The 19,117-nt window shown below is 46.2% G+C and overlaps 1 protein-coding gene across 5 annotated transcripts in view; it reads left to right on the top strand.

Moving 5' to 3' along the window:
* Myrip (myosin VIIA and Rab interacting protein) overlaps positions 1 to 19,117 on the top strand; it is a 183,592-nt gene that overhangs the window by 131,867 nt on the left and 32,608 nt on the right. For all 5 annotated transcript variants that reach the window (XM_048423910.3, XM_087905143.1, XM_087905142.1 and 2 more), the window contains one exon: positions 16,315 to 16,554. In XM_048423910.3, coding sequence (XP_048279867.3) covers positions 16,315 to 16,554 — 240 coding nt within the window. The remainder of the gene's footprint in view (positions 1 to 16,314; positions 16,555 to 19,117) is intronic.

The raw sequence follows: 19,117 nt of genomic DNA, 5'->3' as shown, positions 1-19,117 counted from the left end.
AATTCCCTCTCCCCAGCTGATTCTAGTCTCTGTCAAGTTGACAAGATAAAACCAAGCAGGACAGCATCAGGCAGGGAGAAGGCAGAGGCCAAGAAGAAGGTGAGAGGGGACAAGCACACTTCATGTCTATCCTCCCCTAGGAGGGACCTTGAACAAATAGCAGTACCTTCTCATCCCCACTAGGTGGGGCTGCTGCTGCGCTGCCTGCGGTCCAAACCTTCCATTTCTTTTCATAGGGCAGTTCTCAATCCATCCCTGTGCCAGGAATGGAATAAAATAAAAATTGCGTATTTAAACTGTTACTTTAGATATGTATAAATAAATAAAAGGCAAAACAAATGAACATACTATAATGCACAAATATTAAAGCCTACTTATGGTATTTCCTGCCAGGCATGGTGGCACGTGCCCATAATCCTGTAGATGGAAGTTTCTGTCATGCCTGGTCCTGCAGCAGTTTAGTCCCAAAGAAACACACAGAGGCTTATATTAGTTATAAAATGTTTGACCTATTAGCTTAGCCTTATTATTAACTAGCTCTTACAACTTAAATTAACCCATAATTCTTATCTATGTTTAGCCCTGTGGTTTGGTACCTTTTCTCAGTGCAGCATTCTCATCTTGCTTTCTCTGTGTCTGGGTGGCGACTGTAGACTGATCCTTTCCTCCTTCCAGAATTCTCCTAGTCTGATCGCCCCATCTATACTTCCTGCCTGGCTACTGGCCAATCAGCATTTTACTAACCAATACAAGTGACAAATCTTTACAGTGTACAAGAGCATTATCCCACAGCTAATCCCAGTACTCCAAAGGCTATGGCAAGAGGATCATATATTAGGGACTAGCCTGCACTACGTATTGAGGACCAGTCTAGCATGGGGTAGATGGTGAAATGCCTCCACCCCTGTCTCAGAAAACAGACAGGGTGAAGAGATGGCTCTTAAAGAGGACCTGAATTCGGTTCCCAGCACCCACATCAGGCCTCTCACAGGTGCCTGTAGCTCCAGTTCCAGAGAATCTGATGTCCCCTTTCTGAGCACTAACAGTGAGCGTACAGATGAATAGTTACACAAAACATAAATTAGAATTAAGTAAAATAAAAATAAAATCTAACTCAATGTTACAATCCCAAAATGACCCTAGGTGTATTTTGTGTGAGATCATTTTTTTAGGGTGTCTATACCTGTGATAAAACACCATTGTGCACGGAGAGGAAAGGGTTTATTTACCTTAGGCTTCCACATCATCAAAGGAAGTCAGAGTAGAAATTCCTCCAGGCAGGAGCTGATGCAGAGACCATGGAGGATGTTACTTCCCACGGCTTGCTCAGTCTGCTTTCGTATAGAACTCAGGATTACCAGAGATGGCACCACCTACCGTGGGCTGGGACCTCCAACTTCAATCACTGATTAAGAAAGCACTTTACAGCCCAATCTTATGGAGCCATTTTCTGAATCGAGATTCCCTCCTCTCAGATGACTTTAACTTGTGTCTGGTTGACATATGACTTTCCAGTATAGCCATCTTTGTGTGTTCATGTGCTTACAGGACTTTAAAACTGTAGCCCAGAAAGTCTGTCTGTGTTTGGTGTCATGTTGCCCATCTTCTTCCTCGAGTTTAATTCCCAGCCATGAGTGGCACCAAGCGGGTTGGCACACAACAATCTGAGCATTCTAAGTGCCAAAGACTTCAGAGAGCTAGTGTTTCCAGCGCAGGGAATCAGCCCACCCGGAGTACAGACAATAAGGAATACACTGTAGAAAATTAAAAACCGGGAGTTGGGAGATGGCTTAGTTGGTAAAGCGCTTCCTTTGCAAGCACAAGGACCAAATCTCATCCCCAGAACACATGTAGAACCCAGGCATGGTGGTGCAGGCTTGTAATCCCTGCGCTAGGGGGCAGAGACTTCAGATCACTGGGGCTTGCAGACCAAACAGTCTAGCTTATGTAGCCCCAGGCTAGTGGGAGACCCTGTCACACACACACACACACACACACACACTAAAAACAGCAGTGAACACATTAAAAGTCAGGCTAGTCTTTTGGAAAGATTTTCTTAAATGTTTTTTTAATTAGGGGTGTGTGTGTGTGTGTGTGTGTGTGTGTGTGTGTGTGTGTGTGTGAAAGAGCGAGAGCGAGCGAGCGAGCGAGAGAGAGAGAGAGAGAGAGAGAGAGAGAGCTGTGAATGCAGTGGCCGGACATGAGTGTTGGGAACCAGATTCTTGTCCTCTTCAAGAGCAATCAGTGCTCTCGATGGCTGACCCACCTCTCAGGGCTCAGGTTCTGTCTTCGCTCTATCAGCCCCTCCTGCCATTCAGGGACAATTCTAAGCAATGGCGCTCAGTGCTTTGGAGTGGCCCACGTGGCTTCCAAACTCCACTCAGGATGCCACTGGTTCCTCCTTCCACAAAGTGATGGACATTTAAAGATTTGGTCCATGTTTCCAGGCTTCAGACAGTCACATGGAATGTCTCCGTGCGAATTTAAAGACTTGTCAAATTAAGCTGTCAGACCGCACAGCTCTTCCATAGCCATGACGGTGTGTGTGTGTTTGCTCATGTCATCAACATTGGCGTTGTTCGTCTGTTCACTTCTGCCAATTCTATGTGAGAAAAAGATCTTTTAGGTGACATTTGCATAGTTTCCACTGAAATTGCTTCTTCCCTGATTTTAAAACTGTTCCCATTTCTCCTTATGTGAAAAATGCATTTATATATTTTATCTATCATCTTACTCAACTGTTTATCTTTTATTGTGGTGTTTTGAGACAGGGTCACCATGTAGCCTTGGCTGGCCTGGAACTCGCAGGTTGACTTCGAACTCACAGAGATCCAGAGCCTGTACTTCCCAAATGCTGAGATTAAAGGTGTGTGCCACCACATCTGGCTTAAATACATTTTATCTATAAATATTTTTCTCAGTAACAATGTTGGAGCTGGGTATTTGGCAGGGTGGTAGCCTAGCTTATTTAAGGCACTGGGTTTTATTCCCAGCACCACACATAAGAGGCACAGTGACACATGCCTGCAATCCAGCACTTGATAATCAAGGGTGCAAGGTCATCTCAGTACTTAGTGAGTTGAGTTCAAGGCCAGCCTGGGCTACGTGAGACCCAGCTAGCCATCTCCTTTATCATTTTATTATTTAATGCTATAAATTCTCAAGCTTATACATCTTTCTTTTCCCACTTTTTTTGTATTTTGTATTTTTTCGTTGATCCGTTTGACTCACATAGACTTTACTTTTCTGAGTGTGAAGTAAGAGCTGACTTTTTTCAAATCATTCATTTGTTTCCACATCGTTAAGTCATCCACCATGTAGCTGCTGGCCTGAGATGCCTTCTTCAATATGCATGAAGTTTATTTTATTACCATGTGTCTGTTTTCTTTGTTCCCTTCCAATACAAATCTACTGTTTTCATTATGAATTCCTTACAGTACATGTTGCTGTCTGATGGATAGTCACACGTGTGTGAATGTGGTGTGTGTGTCTGTGTGTGTGTCTGTGTGTCTGTGTCCATGTCCCAGTCCCTTCTTCCCTCCCCACTCCGTGTTGTTTTAGTTGATACTTACATCATTTTTCTAAAACTCTCTTGGCATCTCTCAACCCTTTACTCATATAATTGGCTTCTTTAAAAATCTGCTCAATTTGAAAAAAACACAAATTTTATTGGATTGTGCTGAATGTATGCATATACTTAGGAATAATTTATGTCTTTGTAATATCAAGCTTCTCCATCCAGGATTGTGTGGCACTTTAAAGTTTTACACTTTCGTTCAAAGCCCTCCTACTCTCCTTGTTAAGTTTTTAATTTACATTTTAATGATGCTGTAAGTGAGGATTTCTTTATCCGCTACAGCGTTCAGATTAACTCCTATTGTAGGATGGTGCTGACTTTTCTCTTATAACTTAATACTCTAATGGATCTTCTGTTAATTCTGCTAGTCATTCATGTGGTGTTCTTAGCTATTCTGATTATCTACAAATGATGGACTCATTCGTACTAGCAAGTCCCCTACCACAGAGCTATCTCCCCCCTTTCCGCCCCCTCCTCCTCTTCCCTGGACTTCCTTCATTCTGAGACAGAACCTCATTAAGTTGCTCAGGTGGGCCTTGAACTCACTCTCTACCTTCAGTCTCCTAAGTCACTGGAATCGTAGAGCACTCCGCTGAGCCCAGCAACACTTTAGTCTTTTCCCTTCCGTCTTTACACTCATTTATGCCCATTCTTTTCTCCTGTCTTGTTGCAGTGATGGCCGTCTGTGCTCACTGTGCAGTAACAGGATCTGGGATCTTTCTGTCCTTGGTGACCTGCTCCAGTGGTTCACAGTCAGGTCTGCCGCTCAGTGGTTCACAGTCAGGTCTGCCTCTCAGTGGTTCACAGTCAGGTCTGCCTCTCAGTGGTTCAGAGTTAGGTCTGCCGCTCAGTGGTTCAGTGGGATCTGCCACTCAGTGGTTCACAGTCAGGTCTGCCTCTCAGTGGTTCACAGTCAGGTCTGCCACTCAGTGGTTCACAGTCAGGTCTGCCTCTCAGTGGTTCACAGTCAGGTCTGCCTCTCAGTGGTTCACAGTCAGGTCTGCCTCTCAGTGGTTCACAGTCAGGTCTGCCGCTCAGTGGTTCAGTGGGATCTGCCACTCAGTGGTTCACAGTCAGGTCTGCCTCTCAGTGGTTCACAGTCAGGTCTGCCACTCAGTGGTTCACAGTCAGGTCTGCCTCTCAGTGGTTCACAGTCAGGTCTGCCTCTCAGTGGTTCACAGTCAGGTCTGCCTCTCAGTGGTTCAGAGTTAGGTCTGCCTCTCAGTGGTTCAGTGGGATCTGCCTCTCAGTGGTTCAGAGTCAGGTCTGCCGCTCAGTGGTTCACAGTCAGGTCTGCCGCTCAGTGGTTCAGAGTTAGGTCTGCCTCTCAGTGGTTCAGTGGGATCTGCCTCTCAGTGGTTCAGAGTCAGGTCTGCTGCTCAGTGGTTCACAGTCAGGTCTGCCACTCAGTGGTTCACAGTCAGGTCTGCCTCTCAGTGGTTCACAGTCAGGTCTGCCTCTCAGTGGTTCACAGTCAGGTCTGCCTCTCAGTGGTTCACAGTCAGGTCTGCCGCTCAGTGGTTCAGTGGGATCTGCCACTCAGTGGTTCACAGTCAGGTCTGCCTCTCAGTGGTTCACAGTCAGGTCTGCCACTCAGTGGTTCACAGTCAGGTCTGCCTCTCAGTGGTTCACAGTCAGGTCTGCCTCTCAGTGGTTCACAGTCAGGTCTGCCTCTCAGTGGTTCAGAGTTAGGTCTGCCTCTCAGTGGTTCAGTGGGATCTGCCTCTCAGTGGTTCAGAGTCAGGTCTGCCGCTCAGTGGTTCACAGTCAGGTCTGCCACTCAGTGGTTCACAGTCAGGTCTGCCACTCAGTGGTTCAGTGGGATCTGCCTCTCAGTGGTTCACAGTCAGGTCTGCTGCTCAGTGGTTCACAGTCAGGTCTGCCGCTCAGTGGTTCAGAGTTAGGTCTGCCGCTCAGTGGTTCAGTGGGATCTGCCTCTCAGTGGTTCACAGTCAGGTCTGCCTCTCAGTGGTTCACAGTCAGGTCTGCCTCTCAGTGGTTCACAGTCAAGTCTGCCGCTCAGTGGTTCACAGTCAGGTCTGCCGCTCAGTGGTTCACAGTCAAGTCTGCCGCTCAGTGGTTCACAGTCAGGTCTGCCTCTCAGTGGTTCAGAGTTAGGTCTGCCACTCAGTGGTTCAGAGTTAGGTCTGCCTCTCAGTGGTTCAGAGTTAGGTCTGCCGCTCAGTGGTTCAGTGGGATCTGCCTCTCAGTGGTTCACAGTCAGGTCTGCTGCTCAGTGGTTCACAGTCAGGTCTGCCTCTCAGTGGTTCAGAGTTAGGTCTGCCGCTCAGTGGTTCAGTGGGATCTGCCTCTCAGTGGTTCACAGTCAGGTCTGCTGCTCAGTGGTTCACAGTCAGGTCTGCCTCTCAGTGGTTCACAGTCAGGTCTGCCTCTCAGTGGTTCAGTGGAGTCTGCCGCTTGCTTCCAGATGAGCAACTCTTTCAAAACTAAGGAGCCTTTCCTAGCATCCTAAATGATGTAAATCGGGAGTAGAGTTTGATTTGGGTTTTTAAGACAAGGTTGTCTCACTGTGGAACCCAGATGGCCTGGAACTCACTAAGTAGCTCAGGCTGACCTTAACTCATTGCAGCCCTTCAGCTTTAGCCTCCCAGTGCTGCGATTCTATGTGTGAGACCCCATGCCTGGCTGATTCTTCTTCCATAATCTATTAATGTTGTTAATCACATTAATATATGTCTTAATTTTGAGTTGGCTTAGCATTTGTTATATATGATTTCTGAGACTATGACTCCTGTCTGTAAGAACTGAATTTCCTCCTTACGCTGACTTATTGAGCTCACTGTCAGCTTCTAAGAATGTTTGGTCACAGCCTGGTGACAAGGCTCAGCAGTTAAGGGTGCTTATTGCTCTTGCGCAGGACCCAGGTTTAGTTCCCACATAGTGGCTCACAACTGCCTGCAACTCCAATCTGATGCCCTCTTCTGGCCACCACAAGCACTGCATCCACATGCACATACCCACACATAGGCACATAATTACCTAATTTCTATGTAGCACGTGAGGGAATTGAAAGTAAGACTTATTCTCAGTTGACAAAGTACAAGAGTCAGCTCTATGTTCTGCTTGTTGGATTGCTTCCTATTTTGTTTTGTGGTGTGCATTCATCTGCCATTTCTGAACCAAGATTTGAGGTTGGTGGGGTACTGAAGAGAAGAAACCAAAAATTATTCTACTTACAAGGAAGAGAACAGCTGGATCTACCTGCCTAGTTTCCTGCCCCTTCTTATGGGTTTTGTTTAATGAAAAACGTCTCCTTTAGCTGACAACAAGCTGATACCTGCTGCCTTTTGGCACAGTAGAGTGACATCCTTTTGTGGGTCTGCGCACATAATTTTAGAAGAAGATTTGGCAAGGTTGTGTAAGGCTGTTTGCCAAACACCATTTTAACATGGAAGCTGGCTGGTGCATTTGTTGAATGGGAACTTGAGGGTTACGGGCAGCTGCTATTTTGGCTTTCTGTAATGGTTTGGTTTTGATTATACTCATTTGTGGAGCTGTTTTCTTGGGGGTAAACTTGGTTCCATCCAGAATTCTAGGCCCTAATTATTCTCTAAAAATGTGTTAAGAATCTTGGACCTACAAGATAGCTCAGCAGGTAAAGGTGCTTGCCACTAAGCCTACTGACCTGAGTTGGATCCCCAGAGATGTAGAAGGAGGAAATTGACTCCTACAGGGGTTCTCTGATCTCCACATGTGTGCTGAGACATATGAATGCCCACGTGCCTACATATACACACAATCAACCAATTAATTAATCAATCAATAAATACAGAAGAATAATCTTTACCTTTGTGCCCCAGTGGCCAGTACAGGGTTTGGCACACAGCAGGTCCTCAATCCATCTTTGCCGAATGTGGACCCAAGTCATCATGAACCAATTCTTATGTTTTCATGTGGGAACCGGACATGAATCATGATAACTTTCCAGCCTTGGAAAGGAGAGCTTCGTGGTGTAAGCGGCAGCAGGATGCTTCGCTGGGTGGAGCTCCTTGCCCTCGGGTGCTGTCTGACTCTACAGTGTCACCCAGACGCAGTTTCTCCTTCCCTCCAAGCCCTCTGTGCTCTCTTTCTGAGCCTTGTTCTCCTGATGACATCAAACCATTCTCTGCACCTCAGTGTAAGCTTTTGCACTTTTCTGTGGACACCCGAACCTCGAAACAGGCGCGTGCTTTTCCTGACTCGAGCCCATGAGAACGGACGCATGTCCTAGGGGTTTGAACAGACGACACACACACAAAGAGACCGGCTCATCTGCCAAAGAGCAAGTGGCAAATGGCAGCTTTATTAAGCATAAGTCGGGTATATATACTGTGGGGCAAAAGGACACCAGCCCCCCATCAGGAACAAGGAAAGAGAAAAGTCAGGGGGCCGCACCCAAGGTCGGAGAGCAGCTGAACAGAGAAAAGAGGAAGCCAGGTGGGCGTGCTCAGGCTCAGAGAAAAGCTGACCCGGGAACCTTGCCTGCGGGCGAGAACCTTGCTTGCAGGTGGAATTACCATGACAGAAGAGTTCTCTCTGAGCTACACCCTTGGGCCGTAGGTGATATTAACATAACAGGAGAGGGCAGTTCTATGCCACACCCTCAAGCTGATGCAGTGGAACCAGGAAGCAGAACAGCCCTGCATGGCGTCTCGGGAAAAGTGGGGAACTTGTGTACCTACAAGTCTCCCCTTAAATATATATAAATATGATGACTAGCAGCTGTCTTAGGCATGTCGGTCGTTGGGTTAGGTCTCTAAACCCGTCTACGGGAATGTGTTCAGGTCCAAACGCACCCCTTGTCTTAGGCGAGACCGCCCCCCCCCCCGTGCAATAAACCCGTCATTGCTTACTAGTCATACATTGAATCCAGCCATATTTATGCTGAAAGATACTCCGAGACGAATGCCTACTAGGGCCAGGCCGTGGCGGACCTGAAGCCATTGGCCAGGTGAAAATGTTTCAGCATACACATGAGTAATCCTGGAAGAGACTGTGCTTGCACAGTGTCTGAAACGTTTTGCTCTGAATAGAGCCCTTTTGAGTAAGGCTACGGCACCGGCAAATGGGACCCCTGGAATGACTAACCATACTAAATTAAAGTCAATTAGCAATTTTGTATTCCGGGGTCTGAGAAAAGCAGCAAAATCTTATCCAGCGACCAGCAGAGGTCAAAATCCACACCCAGTTTGTAAAGATCAACAAAAGCATCTAATCGAGAATTTAAATTAATTTGAAAGTCCATGGTATTTCTGTCTGACCTGTAAGGTTTTCGCCGCGAGTACTCAATGCTGCAATCTAGGGTAGGGGAAGTAGCTGCTTCCCCTCAGGGGGTAGAGCAGCCTTGGCTAAACAGGCAGATCAAGGCAGAGCAAAGATAAGAAGCTGGGAAAGGGGCAAAGGCAGGCGCTGGATCATCTCTCAGGAATCTGTCATCTTTCTCGCCGCCTCTGTCGCGCCCGCGGAGTCTCTTGATCTCGCCTTGTCCTCAGGTCTCTGAATAGAGGAATCCACGGTCCACACCAGACGTTTAGGGAACCAAATGGATTGCTTTGCATCCTGTGGAAACACACAAACAGCTCCTCTACCCCAAATTAATGTATGAACTGGACCATGTTACGCATTGGGAGTAAAAAATACTCAGAACAAAAACTTAGCTCAGTCAGTATTGACATTGGCTGGTCTTAGAGACCTACAGGTCTCTGCTCCAAAGAGCAAATTTTATTGGCCTGTGCCATTGTAACTGGCCTGAACATTGGCCTGAATTAGTCAACCTCAAAACATTATTTTTTATTGGCCTGCACAATTGTAGCAGGTCTTGAACTGGGCTGAACCATCAGCCCCAAAATATCTTTTAGGATCAACTCCGCCTGGAACTTTTCCAGGGGCAGAAAATTATTACCTGATCCAGTACGTGAGCACTTACATAACTGGATAGAATTATTAAAATTGTTGTCCTTATGGGGGCACATTGTCTCCCGCCAACATTTTGAGAAATGATTAATAGGATTGACATATCTGGCTACAGATGTGGAAATCTTTGTTAGTCATCAATCCATACAGAAAACATTAGGACTCCAGAAATAGTCCTTCAAAGAACAATTAAATAAATTAAAATATATGCAACAAGTCTAAACTGAAAACTCTCAATGGACAAACCTTAAAATGACTGAAAGATATTTAAAAAATCCTTAATATGATATCTTTAATCATAGGAGAAATGTGAATCAAAATAACTTTTGAGACTTTATCTTATTTTAAATGACATGACCAAGATCAACCATTGTTTATAATTTACATTTAAGAGAAACCTTTTTACGATTGGTGGAAATGTAAATTGGCACAGTTTGGAATTTTAGAAAATTAGGCAACATACCATCTCAAAATTTAGCTATACCTCTTTAGGTCCTAAATAGATTGTTTTGAATCTGGTATAGTTGAACTATCGTTCCAAAAATTTGATTTGAGAAAACCAGTTCTCCCGCTTCTAGCCTAGAGCCCTCTAAAAATGTGTAAGCAACCTTTTCTTAGAAAGGAAAACATTAGATTTAAAACCAGACAACTGTTTTTTACAACAACCTCTTTAACTCTGATTTACCCGGGGTATTTTCCATTTTTTAATTATCTTTTATTTAATTATATCTTAATCCACAATGCATCCTGGCTACACAACAGGATGATCCAGTCCACGATCCTCATCTTTTCGATCTCGTCTACGAGTCTCGGCAGAGGGTGTCCAGGTTGAATGAAATCCATAGAGCACGAAGTTAAGGAGAAACAGCAGCTTGCTTATTGCTGAGGGAAGTTATGATTCTTTGTAGATAAGCTCCTAAAACATCTTGTCCTGGAATAACTCTGTAGACCAGGCTGTCCATGAACTCATAGAGTCCCACAGTCTCTCCTTCCCCAATGCTAGGATTAAAGGCGTGTGCTACAACACCTTGAACTCACAGAGATCTGTCTCTGCCTCCCAGGCATTGGGATTAAAGGCGTGTACTACCACACCCAACTACTTTCTTCCTTAAAGAACTTTAACTTATAGCCTGTATATAATTTTAGCATATTGTAAACCAGTTTGAGGTTTTCTTCCTCTTAGAATCTCTCTTTACCGTATATTTTTCTTTTTATGACCATATAAGCCTTTAATTTACTAAGCAATATGGAGACCCGTGGCTTTGACGACTAGATTCAACCCATTTTTTAGTTCTCTATTGAGATGGAAAATCCTTGACCTAGCAGCCTTAACGTTGTTTGTCATTGCCCCAGGCTATAGGTTTGCCTTTGTTATCTAGGATACAGGCAACCTGCTGAAGCGAAAACCTGCTGAAGCAGCTCTCCAGCTATGGCGCGCTTTTTGAGCTAGCCCAAAGGTAGCAACTGCCTGTCAGAAAACTGTAGGCTCGTGGCCTCTGTCAGCTTAAGGACATTGTGTCTGGCTTGGCCTAGTCGTGGGCATGCGCAGCCTTTGCTCTGTAGACGCTGTTCCGAGCCTCACATAACACTACATACAGCCTCCGATGTAAACCTGCCCTTAGCCCATCCATTTGTGGCAGGCACCTTTTGGCATCGCAGCGTTCCGCACCTAGGCCGCCAGTTTCCTGGGACTCCTAGAGTTGTCAGCTGCGGTCGTGCAGCCTGTCAGAGTCCTGTGTACGGACCCTTTACGGTCTGTCGGCCTCCGCGCAGGTGGATCATATTCCATCTAGCATGTAGCTCATTAGCTGCGGGTAATACCCAGCTCCATCTACGGCTTGGGGCTCAAGGCTGCTGCGCTCTCTTATTTTGTCAAAACTCTCTCTCTTTTTGGCTCTTTTGTCTTTAGTTACTCAGAAACTTTTAATAGAATTGTTAGATACACCTTTGAATATTTTCTCAGCCCGAGGTCCGCAATTACATGGCCATCGGCTATTGCTAGCGTGCTTGCTTAAGCTGGGTCCTGTAACCTTGGGAACAGATTTTAGCAGGGAGCTAGCTGTACCCAGCCTGTTTTCTTAGGCAAAAATTAAAGTTCCCTGAATTTGTGAGAGTCAGGGACTGAGTTTTAAAATAGTCTAAACAGTCTCTTGAGCTGTGTCATCTTAATCTTGGTACCTAGTCTCTTTACGAATTTTAGCAGCTGATTTGCCCACTGGCCTTCAGCTCTGGATCAGACCTTTTGGTACCCATACTTTTAAAAATCAAACTCATTTAATACCCCCTTATCACACGTGCACAACTGCACATCACAAAACTGCAAAATCTGGCCAGATTCCGGATTGTGGGGGAACCCCTACCTCTTTGGGTTTCTCGTGTGGATCCACAGACGGCAGAACGCTGTTCTTCAGTCCTTGTTCAAAGCCCACCCAGGGACGCCATCTGTAAGCTTCCGCACTTTTCTGTGGACACCCGAACCTCGAAACAGGCGCGCGCTTTTCCTAACTCGAGCCCACGAGAACGGACGCATGTCCTAGGGGTTTGAACAGACGACACACACACAAAGAGACCGGCTCATCTGCCAAAGAGCAAGTGGCAAATGGCAGCTTTATTAAGCATAAGTCGGGTATATATACTGTGGGGCAAAAGGACACCAGCCCCCCATCAGGAACAAGGAAAGAGAAAAGTCAGGGGGCCGCACCCAAGGTCGGAGAGCAGCTGAACAGAGAAGAGAGGAAGCCAGGTGGGCGTGCTCAGGCTCAGAGAAAAGCTGACCCAGGAACCTTGCCTGCGGGCGAGAACCTTGCTTGCAGGTGGAATTACCATGACAGAAGAGTTCTCTCTGAGCTACACCCTTGGGCCGTAGGTGATATTAACATAACAGGAGAGGGCAGTTCTATGCCACACCCTCAAGCTGATGCAGTGAAACCAGAAAACAGAACAGCCCTGCATGGCGTCTCAGGAAAAGTGGAAAACTTGTGTACCTACACCTCAGGTCTTCCGGGTGTTTCTGAGTCCCCATGGGAGTGTCTGACCGTACACTGGCAAAGGTTCTCATCGTTCCTAAGCCAACTCAGAGCCCATTCCTCCCAGCCATTCTCACATCCCAGACAAAGGAACGCTTCCTTATCCGGTGCGCTCAGAGCTTGGTCATCTCACAAGGCCCTCAGGGTGGATTCTTTGTCAGGACAAGAAACAAATGGGCATTTCCAGTTGTTTCTCTTTTCTTGTGAGTCAATGATTTTCCAAAACTTTCTACTTCATAGATCTTGCTGTAAACACCCTCATGTGGACGTCTGCCTTAGATTATCAGTTGCAGACTATACCAAGTAGTCCGGCGCACAGACCTTGCAGAGGCCAGAGCAGTGTGTCAGGCTCGCTCTCAGCAAAACAAGAGCCAGTTGTCTGGTTCACACTGCACAGTGCTGACGGGTGAGGCCCTTCCTGTTGGACAACTGTGGAGGAAATGTAATGCCTTCTTCTTGAGCTTTCTTAATATTGTTGGTAATCTCCACTCATCAATGCTCGAGTCTGAGACATCTAACTGGGGGAACCCCAGGTCTTCCCTAGCTGTACCAGTCTGATTGTTGTCAGGGTCAGGTGACTGTCCACTCCCTCCCAGTTGTCAGGGTCAGGTGACTGTCCACTCCCTCCCAGTTGTCAGGGTCAGGTGACTATCCACTCCCTCCCAGTTGTCAGGGTTAGGTGACTGTCCATTCCCTCCCAGTTGTCAGGGTCAGGTGACTGTCCACTCCCTCCCTGTTGTCAGGGTCAGGTGACTGTCCACTCCCTTCCTGTTGTCAGGGTCGGGTGACTGTCCACTCCCTCCCAGTTGTCAGGGTCCCTCCACATCAAGCCCCTCTTCTGAGCTGTCTGACGGCTGTGACGTGCCCTCCTCCGTCTCCCCAACAGTGTTCTTCTCTTTACGATGATGAAAAAATCAAATTCTTAGCTGTGTGTAGAAAGATAGAATGGAATGAATCTCACAAATGAATCTCCCTGCTGGACGATTCTACTCTCCTTCTGTTTATTAGCTTGGTATTTTAGCTGAGATTCTATTTTCTTTCAGCTTGCTCTTTTAGTCCATTTTTGCCTCATCAGAAATAACAGATGAAAAATGATGGGAAATAAGTGTGATGGACAGTAAGTAGAACATGCCTAAAGATAAGAAAAAGATTACAAAGACCCTGTCAGAGGTCTTAGGTTTGTAAAATGCCCAACGAACACGTGGGAGTTGCAAAACAGAGTGAGTCTGACTCCATTTGAAAAATAAGTAGATTTTCCCGTTGTTCTTTCGACTCCTTCAAAGAGAACAAGAGCTGTGAAATGTGAAGCCCTAAAAATAGACAGACCGATTCTCACGGAGCCCAGGAGACCCAGACGGCATGCTTCGTTACCGACTTAAGGATGTTTCAATCCTTCAAAATATCTGTGTATTCTTTGACAGTCTCATGCATGTATACAGTGTATCTCAGTCCTAACCACTTCAAACCCTCCCCCACTCCCTCAGACACCTTTCTGCACATCCCCCACCCTGAGATCTTCTCCCCATCCCTGCTCCCACCCCCGTGTTAATCTAGAGGTCCGTTATTGCTTCCTGTTGCAGTGCTGGCTGGTCTTGTTGACTTGTCTTTGTGTGGGTAACCATTGCTTCAGTGAGTTCCTGAGTGTGGTGGTCATGCCGTGTCCAGAAGATGGCGTGTCTGTCACAGGTTCCTGAGTACAGAGGTCATGCCGTGTCCAGAAGATGGCGTGTCTGTCACAGGTTCCTGAGTACAGTGGTCACACCATGTCTGCGTTACAATACTCTTCCCCATGCAGGCTTCCATTCTTCTTCCTCTTCTTCTACGCTGTCCGCTGAGCTTTAGGTGAGGGGGTGGCATAAATGTCCCATGTGGAGAGAATGAACATTTCGGTGCACAACTGCACAGCCAAAAACCAAGAATGCAGTAAGAGCCACAGTCTTCATGGCCTCCTTGGTTTCCCCAGCCTATAAGACTCACATTCATAGAAGGAGCTTAGCATATAATCACCAAATGGAAAGCAGGAGAGGAGCCTGAGGTGTGGTTATTAACTAATGGGGGGCTCTAGATATAGGGGTGTCACACAGTATGGCTTACACATGCACAAGCACCGTCAGGTGTGGAATACCAATCTTGCCCTTTTTCTTTTGAGCTGGGTGACAGCAACACTTGAAAGCCCCAGTGCAAGCATTGCTTCTTCAGGGAAACCTTCCCTGTCTGCTTATGGGATGTGAAGGGTCCCTACACATTGCCCTTTGTGGGGGTCCCTATACACTGCTTCCTCTACACACTACCCTCTCTGTACTTAAAGGCACCCTGAATCCATGAGGAAGGTTTTTGGTCTCCTCTGCCAGGGGGGTGGCTGGTGGAACAGTCAGGCATGTTTGCCCAACCTGGCTGCTGCTAGTGTGGGAGCACAAGAAACCTGAGGATGTAAAAGAATGAATTTGGGGCTTGGGAGATGGTTCATCTGATAAAGTACTTGTCTTACAGTAGGAGGATCTCAGTTTTGTTGACAGAGGTTTTTGTCCCTCCCAGTCCTGCAGCTGTTCAGTCCCAAAGAAACGCACAGAGATCTACATTAATTTTAAACTGGTTGACCTATTAGTTCAGGCTTCTTATTAATTGATTCTTATATCTTACATTAACCCATAATTCTTGTCTGTATTAGCCACGTGACTCAGTACCTTTTATCAGTGAGACATTCTCATCCTGCATTCTCTGTGTCTGGGTGACGACTGCAGACTGAGTCTTTCCTCTTCCCAGAATTCTCCTGTTCTGGTTGTCCCGCCTATACTTCCTGCATGGCTACTGGCCAATTAGCATTTTATTAAACCAGTACAAGTGACAAATCTTTACAGGGTAGAAGACCATTGTCCCACAGCACAGTTCAACCCCAATGTTAAAAAAATACACCAAATACAGTGGTGTGTGCCTGGAGTCCTGGTCCTGGGGAGCCAGATAGTTGGATCCCTGGGGATTACCTACTTGGTGAGCTCCAGACAAGTGAGAGTTGAGCCCAGTGAGACAGTCAGAGCTAACCCAGGGCTGAGGTGCACAGCAGGGAATTCCAAATTGCAGAGGAGAATCCCTAGTCTCCAAGAAGTAAGTAAAGTACTCAGGCCTGTGGAAAGAGATCCTGTCTCAAAAATAAACAAGGCAGACTGTGGCTGAGTGTGGTGGCTTGAATAAGAATGGCCCCATAGGCTAACATCTTTGAATGCTCAGTCACCAGGGAGTGTGCCATTTGAAAGGATTAGAAGGATTGGGAGGTTTGTTCGCTGCTGTGTGTCACTGGGGGTGGGCTTTGAGGTTTCAAGTGTTCAAGCCTATTCCAGACCCAGGCATGAACCCCCTCTACTTGCTGATCAGGGTGTAGCCCTCAGCTGCTTCTCCAGCACCTGCCTGCATGTCGCCATGCTTCCTTCCATGATGATAATAGTTTAAGCCTCTGAAACTGTGAGCCAGACCCAATTAAATGCATTCTTTTATAAGGGTTACCTTGGTCATGGGTCTCTCCACAGCAGTAGAATACTGTCTAAGACACTAAGGAACAATAGCTAAGGTTGTCTTTTGTTCTCCATGGTTCATGTACCACCCACCCACGTACACAAAATCATGGATTCAGACATATTCTAAGTGTAATACTCATTTATGTAAACTCTTTAGCCAAGTGTTGAATGTGTTAAAGTCAAATAAAGTGGAAATTGAGTCAGGAAAGTTGTCACTGCCCTGGGCTTCCTCCCCTTGGGAGCCCACTCCACAGAGGATCTTTTAGCTCCTGATTCTGGCTCCACACAGGTGTCAGACAATGTGTCCGAGACTGACATCAGCAATGAGGCTCAGAATTCCCGGACCAGCACAGACTCTGCAGAGGAGAAGCTGAGGAACAGGCTGTACAAATTAGCCATGAAAATGAGCGAAAAGGAGACTTCTTCTGGGGAGGACCAGGAGTCTGAGCCCAAGACTGAACCTGAGAACCAGAAGGAAAGTTTCTCTTCTGAGGGCAACAGCCAGGATGTCCAGGAGGAGCTGAAGAAGGTAAGGGTCAGGAGATGCCTGCAGACAGTGCTGCCTGCAGCAGCTGCAGTATGTATATGTATGTGTGCACACACGTGTGTGCATGCACATGTGTGTACATGCGTGGCATGCTTGTATGTGTGTGTGTATGCATCCAGGAGGAGCTGGAAAAGGTAAGGGCCAAGAGATACCTGCAAACTGCACTCCCTGCAGCAGCAGCAGTGTGTATGTGTGTATGTGTGCATGTATGCAAGTGTGTACGTGTACACATGTGCATGCATGTGTGTGCACATGGTACGTGTGTGTGTGTGTACAGAGATGCCCTGGGCCACAGAGAGCTTTCTCCATAGTATTCAGTCCATGTACTCAGGAGAGAAGAGAACTTTCTCAGTCACTGCCAGGGACCATCAAGGAGGGGACACCACCGCCGTGAGTCACCCACATCCACTCCTGCTGTCCTTCACCTGAGTCTGCCATTCCACGACCGTCTCTGTTGCTGCTGCTGAAAAGCATTGTTTCCTCTTCCTCTCCCGTTTGCCTGTGGTTTGGGGTTCTGCTCCTACTCCTCTTTAAAGTGGTAAAGAGGCTCCTGTCCATGGTACAGGAGCTTGGTGTTGGACGTGGCCATCTGGACTCTTTGGCTGTGCCATTTTCAGATCCCAAATTGTTTATTTTCAGCACAAGATTCCCTTTCAAACCAATCTCTTAGGGAATCCCTGTGTTTGAAACAGGTCATTCTTGTTCTCGGGATCCCAAACCCCAGTCACTGGGTCTTCAGCCCCACACTCCTCCCCTACCTTACAAACAAACCTAGATACATAGTTTGAAAAGCATGGAAGATAAGCCAACCCCGGCAGAAAGGGATCACAGCCGCCTCCCCACTCTGCCTCTGCCCTCTGTGCTGCCTTCTCTCTAAAGCTTCTCAAGACACGTTGATGCTGAGTATCCCTGTCTGCCATCAGTGAAGGGATGGGAGTGGCATGGCGTGTGTCCCCTTGATAGGTTGTAGGTAGATGTGTAGGTGGTAGGTAGGTAGACAGATTGATGGGTCATGGATAGATAGATGGTAGGTACATGTTAGATTGATAGGTATATAAATGAATGATAGACCTGTATAGTAGATTGATAGATGATAGGTTGGTAAATGGTAGATAGATAGATGGATGATACATAGATAGATACATAGATAGTTGATAGACTGATATATTGATAGATGATAGATAGGTAGATACACAGATAGTTGATAGACTGATTCATAAATAGATAGATAGATAGACAGACAGACAGACAGATTATGGGAAGTTTCTGCAAACACCATGGCCAGCAGAGTAATGATCCATGTAAACCAAGAAGAAAATCCAGTTCAGTACCACTCAGTAGCCAGTGTTGGTTCAAGCTTCTAGAGTCTGACACTGAGTAGTTTAATTTAGCTATATTTAAGCACAGCACACTTTTGGAAAAAAAGTTTTCCTAATGATAATTAACTCAATCCCTTGTGTACAACAAAATTGAAGATGTGTTTACAATGAAACTCTTTACAAAGTACACATGATCTCCCCCATAAAGATGGCTCTGTTGACTGAGAAACAATGTTCAACATGAGGAAGAATGACTGAGAGAAATGTAAAAGTCTGTGGGAGTCGGGTGTGGCCTGGTTCTGCAGATAGCATGGGTTACCAGGCTACTAACTACACCCATTTCTTCCCGGCAGAAAACAGACAACCCTGTATGTTTAACATTCCCGGTTTCCCAAGTGCTTTTCTGTGAGCACAAGGACCTGTGCCCTCTGCAGATATAGATTGATAATGATGATGGATTGATAGATGATCGATTTATAGATAATGGGATGATAGATAATAAATAGATGATTGATTGATGTAGATAATTAGATAACAGACAAGCTCATTAAATCTGTATATTGATATACATTATATATATATATAGTATATATATTGATACACATTAAATCTGTATATTTGATATAGGTGCAGCTGATTTTGCAGATGGGGAAACTGAGCCTGGGTTACCAAGGCCCGTGTCTAGTATCAGAGCTGAAGAGCTCATTAAATAACCCTTTGATTGATTGATGATTGGTTGGTTGATGTAGGTAGATTATTAGATACCAGGCAAGCTCATTAAATAACCCTTTGGTATAGTTGCCGCTGATTTTGCAGGTGGGGAAACTGAGACTGGGTTACCAAGGCCCGTGTCCAGTGTCTGAGCTGAGGATGTATCCCAAATCTTGACCTCAAATCATGAGCTCCCCTCTTTGTAACAGATCACCTCTTGTTAGTTCCAATGAGGTTCATCCCCCAGCAACTGGGGTTCTCGTGTTCCACACTTAGAGGTGGTTCTAGTGGAGACTCACCTCTCAGGCCTTTTCCCTATTCCAGGGGTACACCACGGAACTTCACAGGTTCCTGCTGCCCCTCATGTGTGTGAAGGAGCCCCCACACTCTGTGAGGTAGCTGAACCAGCTGACCCGCTGTGATGGCAGGTGATCAGCATAGGCCCTGGGGACATAGAGACTGTCACGTGATGTCTATCTGACAGACTCCATAGCCTTTGGCTTTTCAGCCTAGTG

Source organism: Myodes glareolus, chromosome 4 (genome assembly GCF_982192425.1).
Source record: "Myodes glareolus chromosome 4, mMyoGla1.1, whole genome shotgun sequence".
NCBI lineage: Eukaryota > Metazoa > Chordata > Mammalia > Rodentia > Cricetidae > Myodes > Myodes glareolus.
This window is presented reverse-complemented; position numbering and strand designations above follow the sequence as displayed.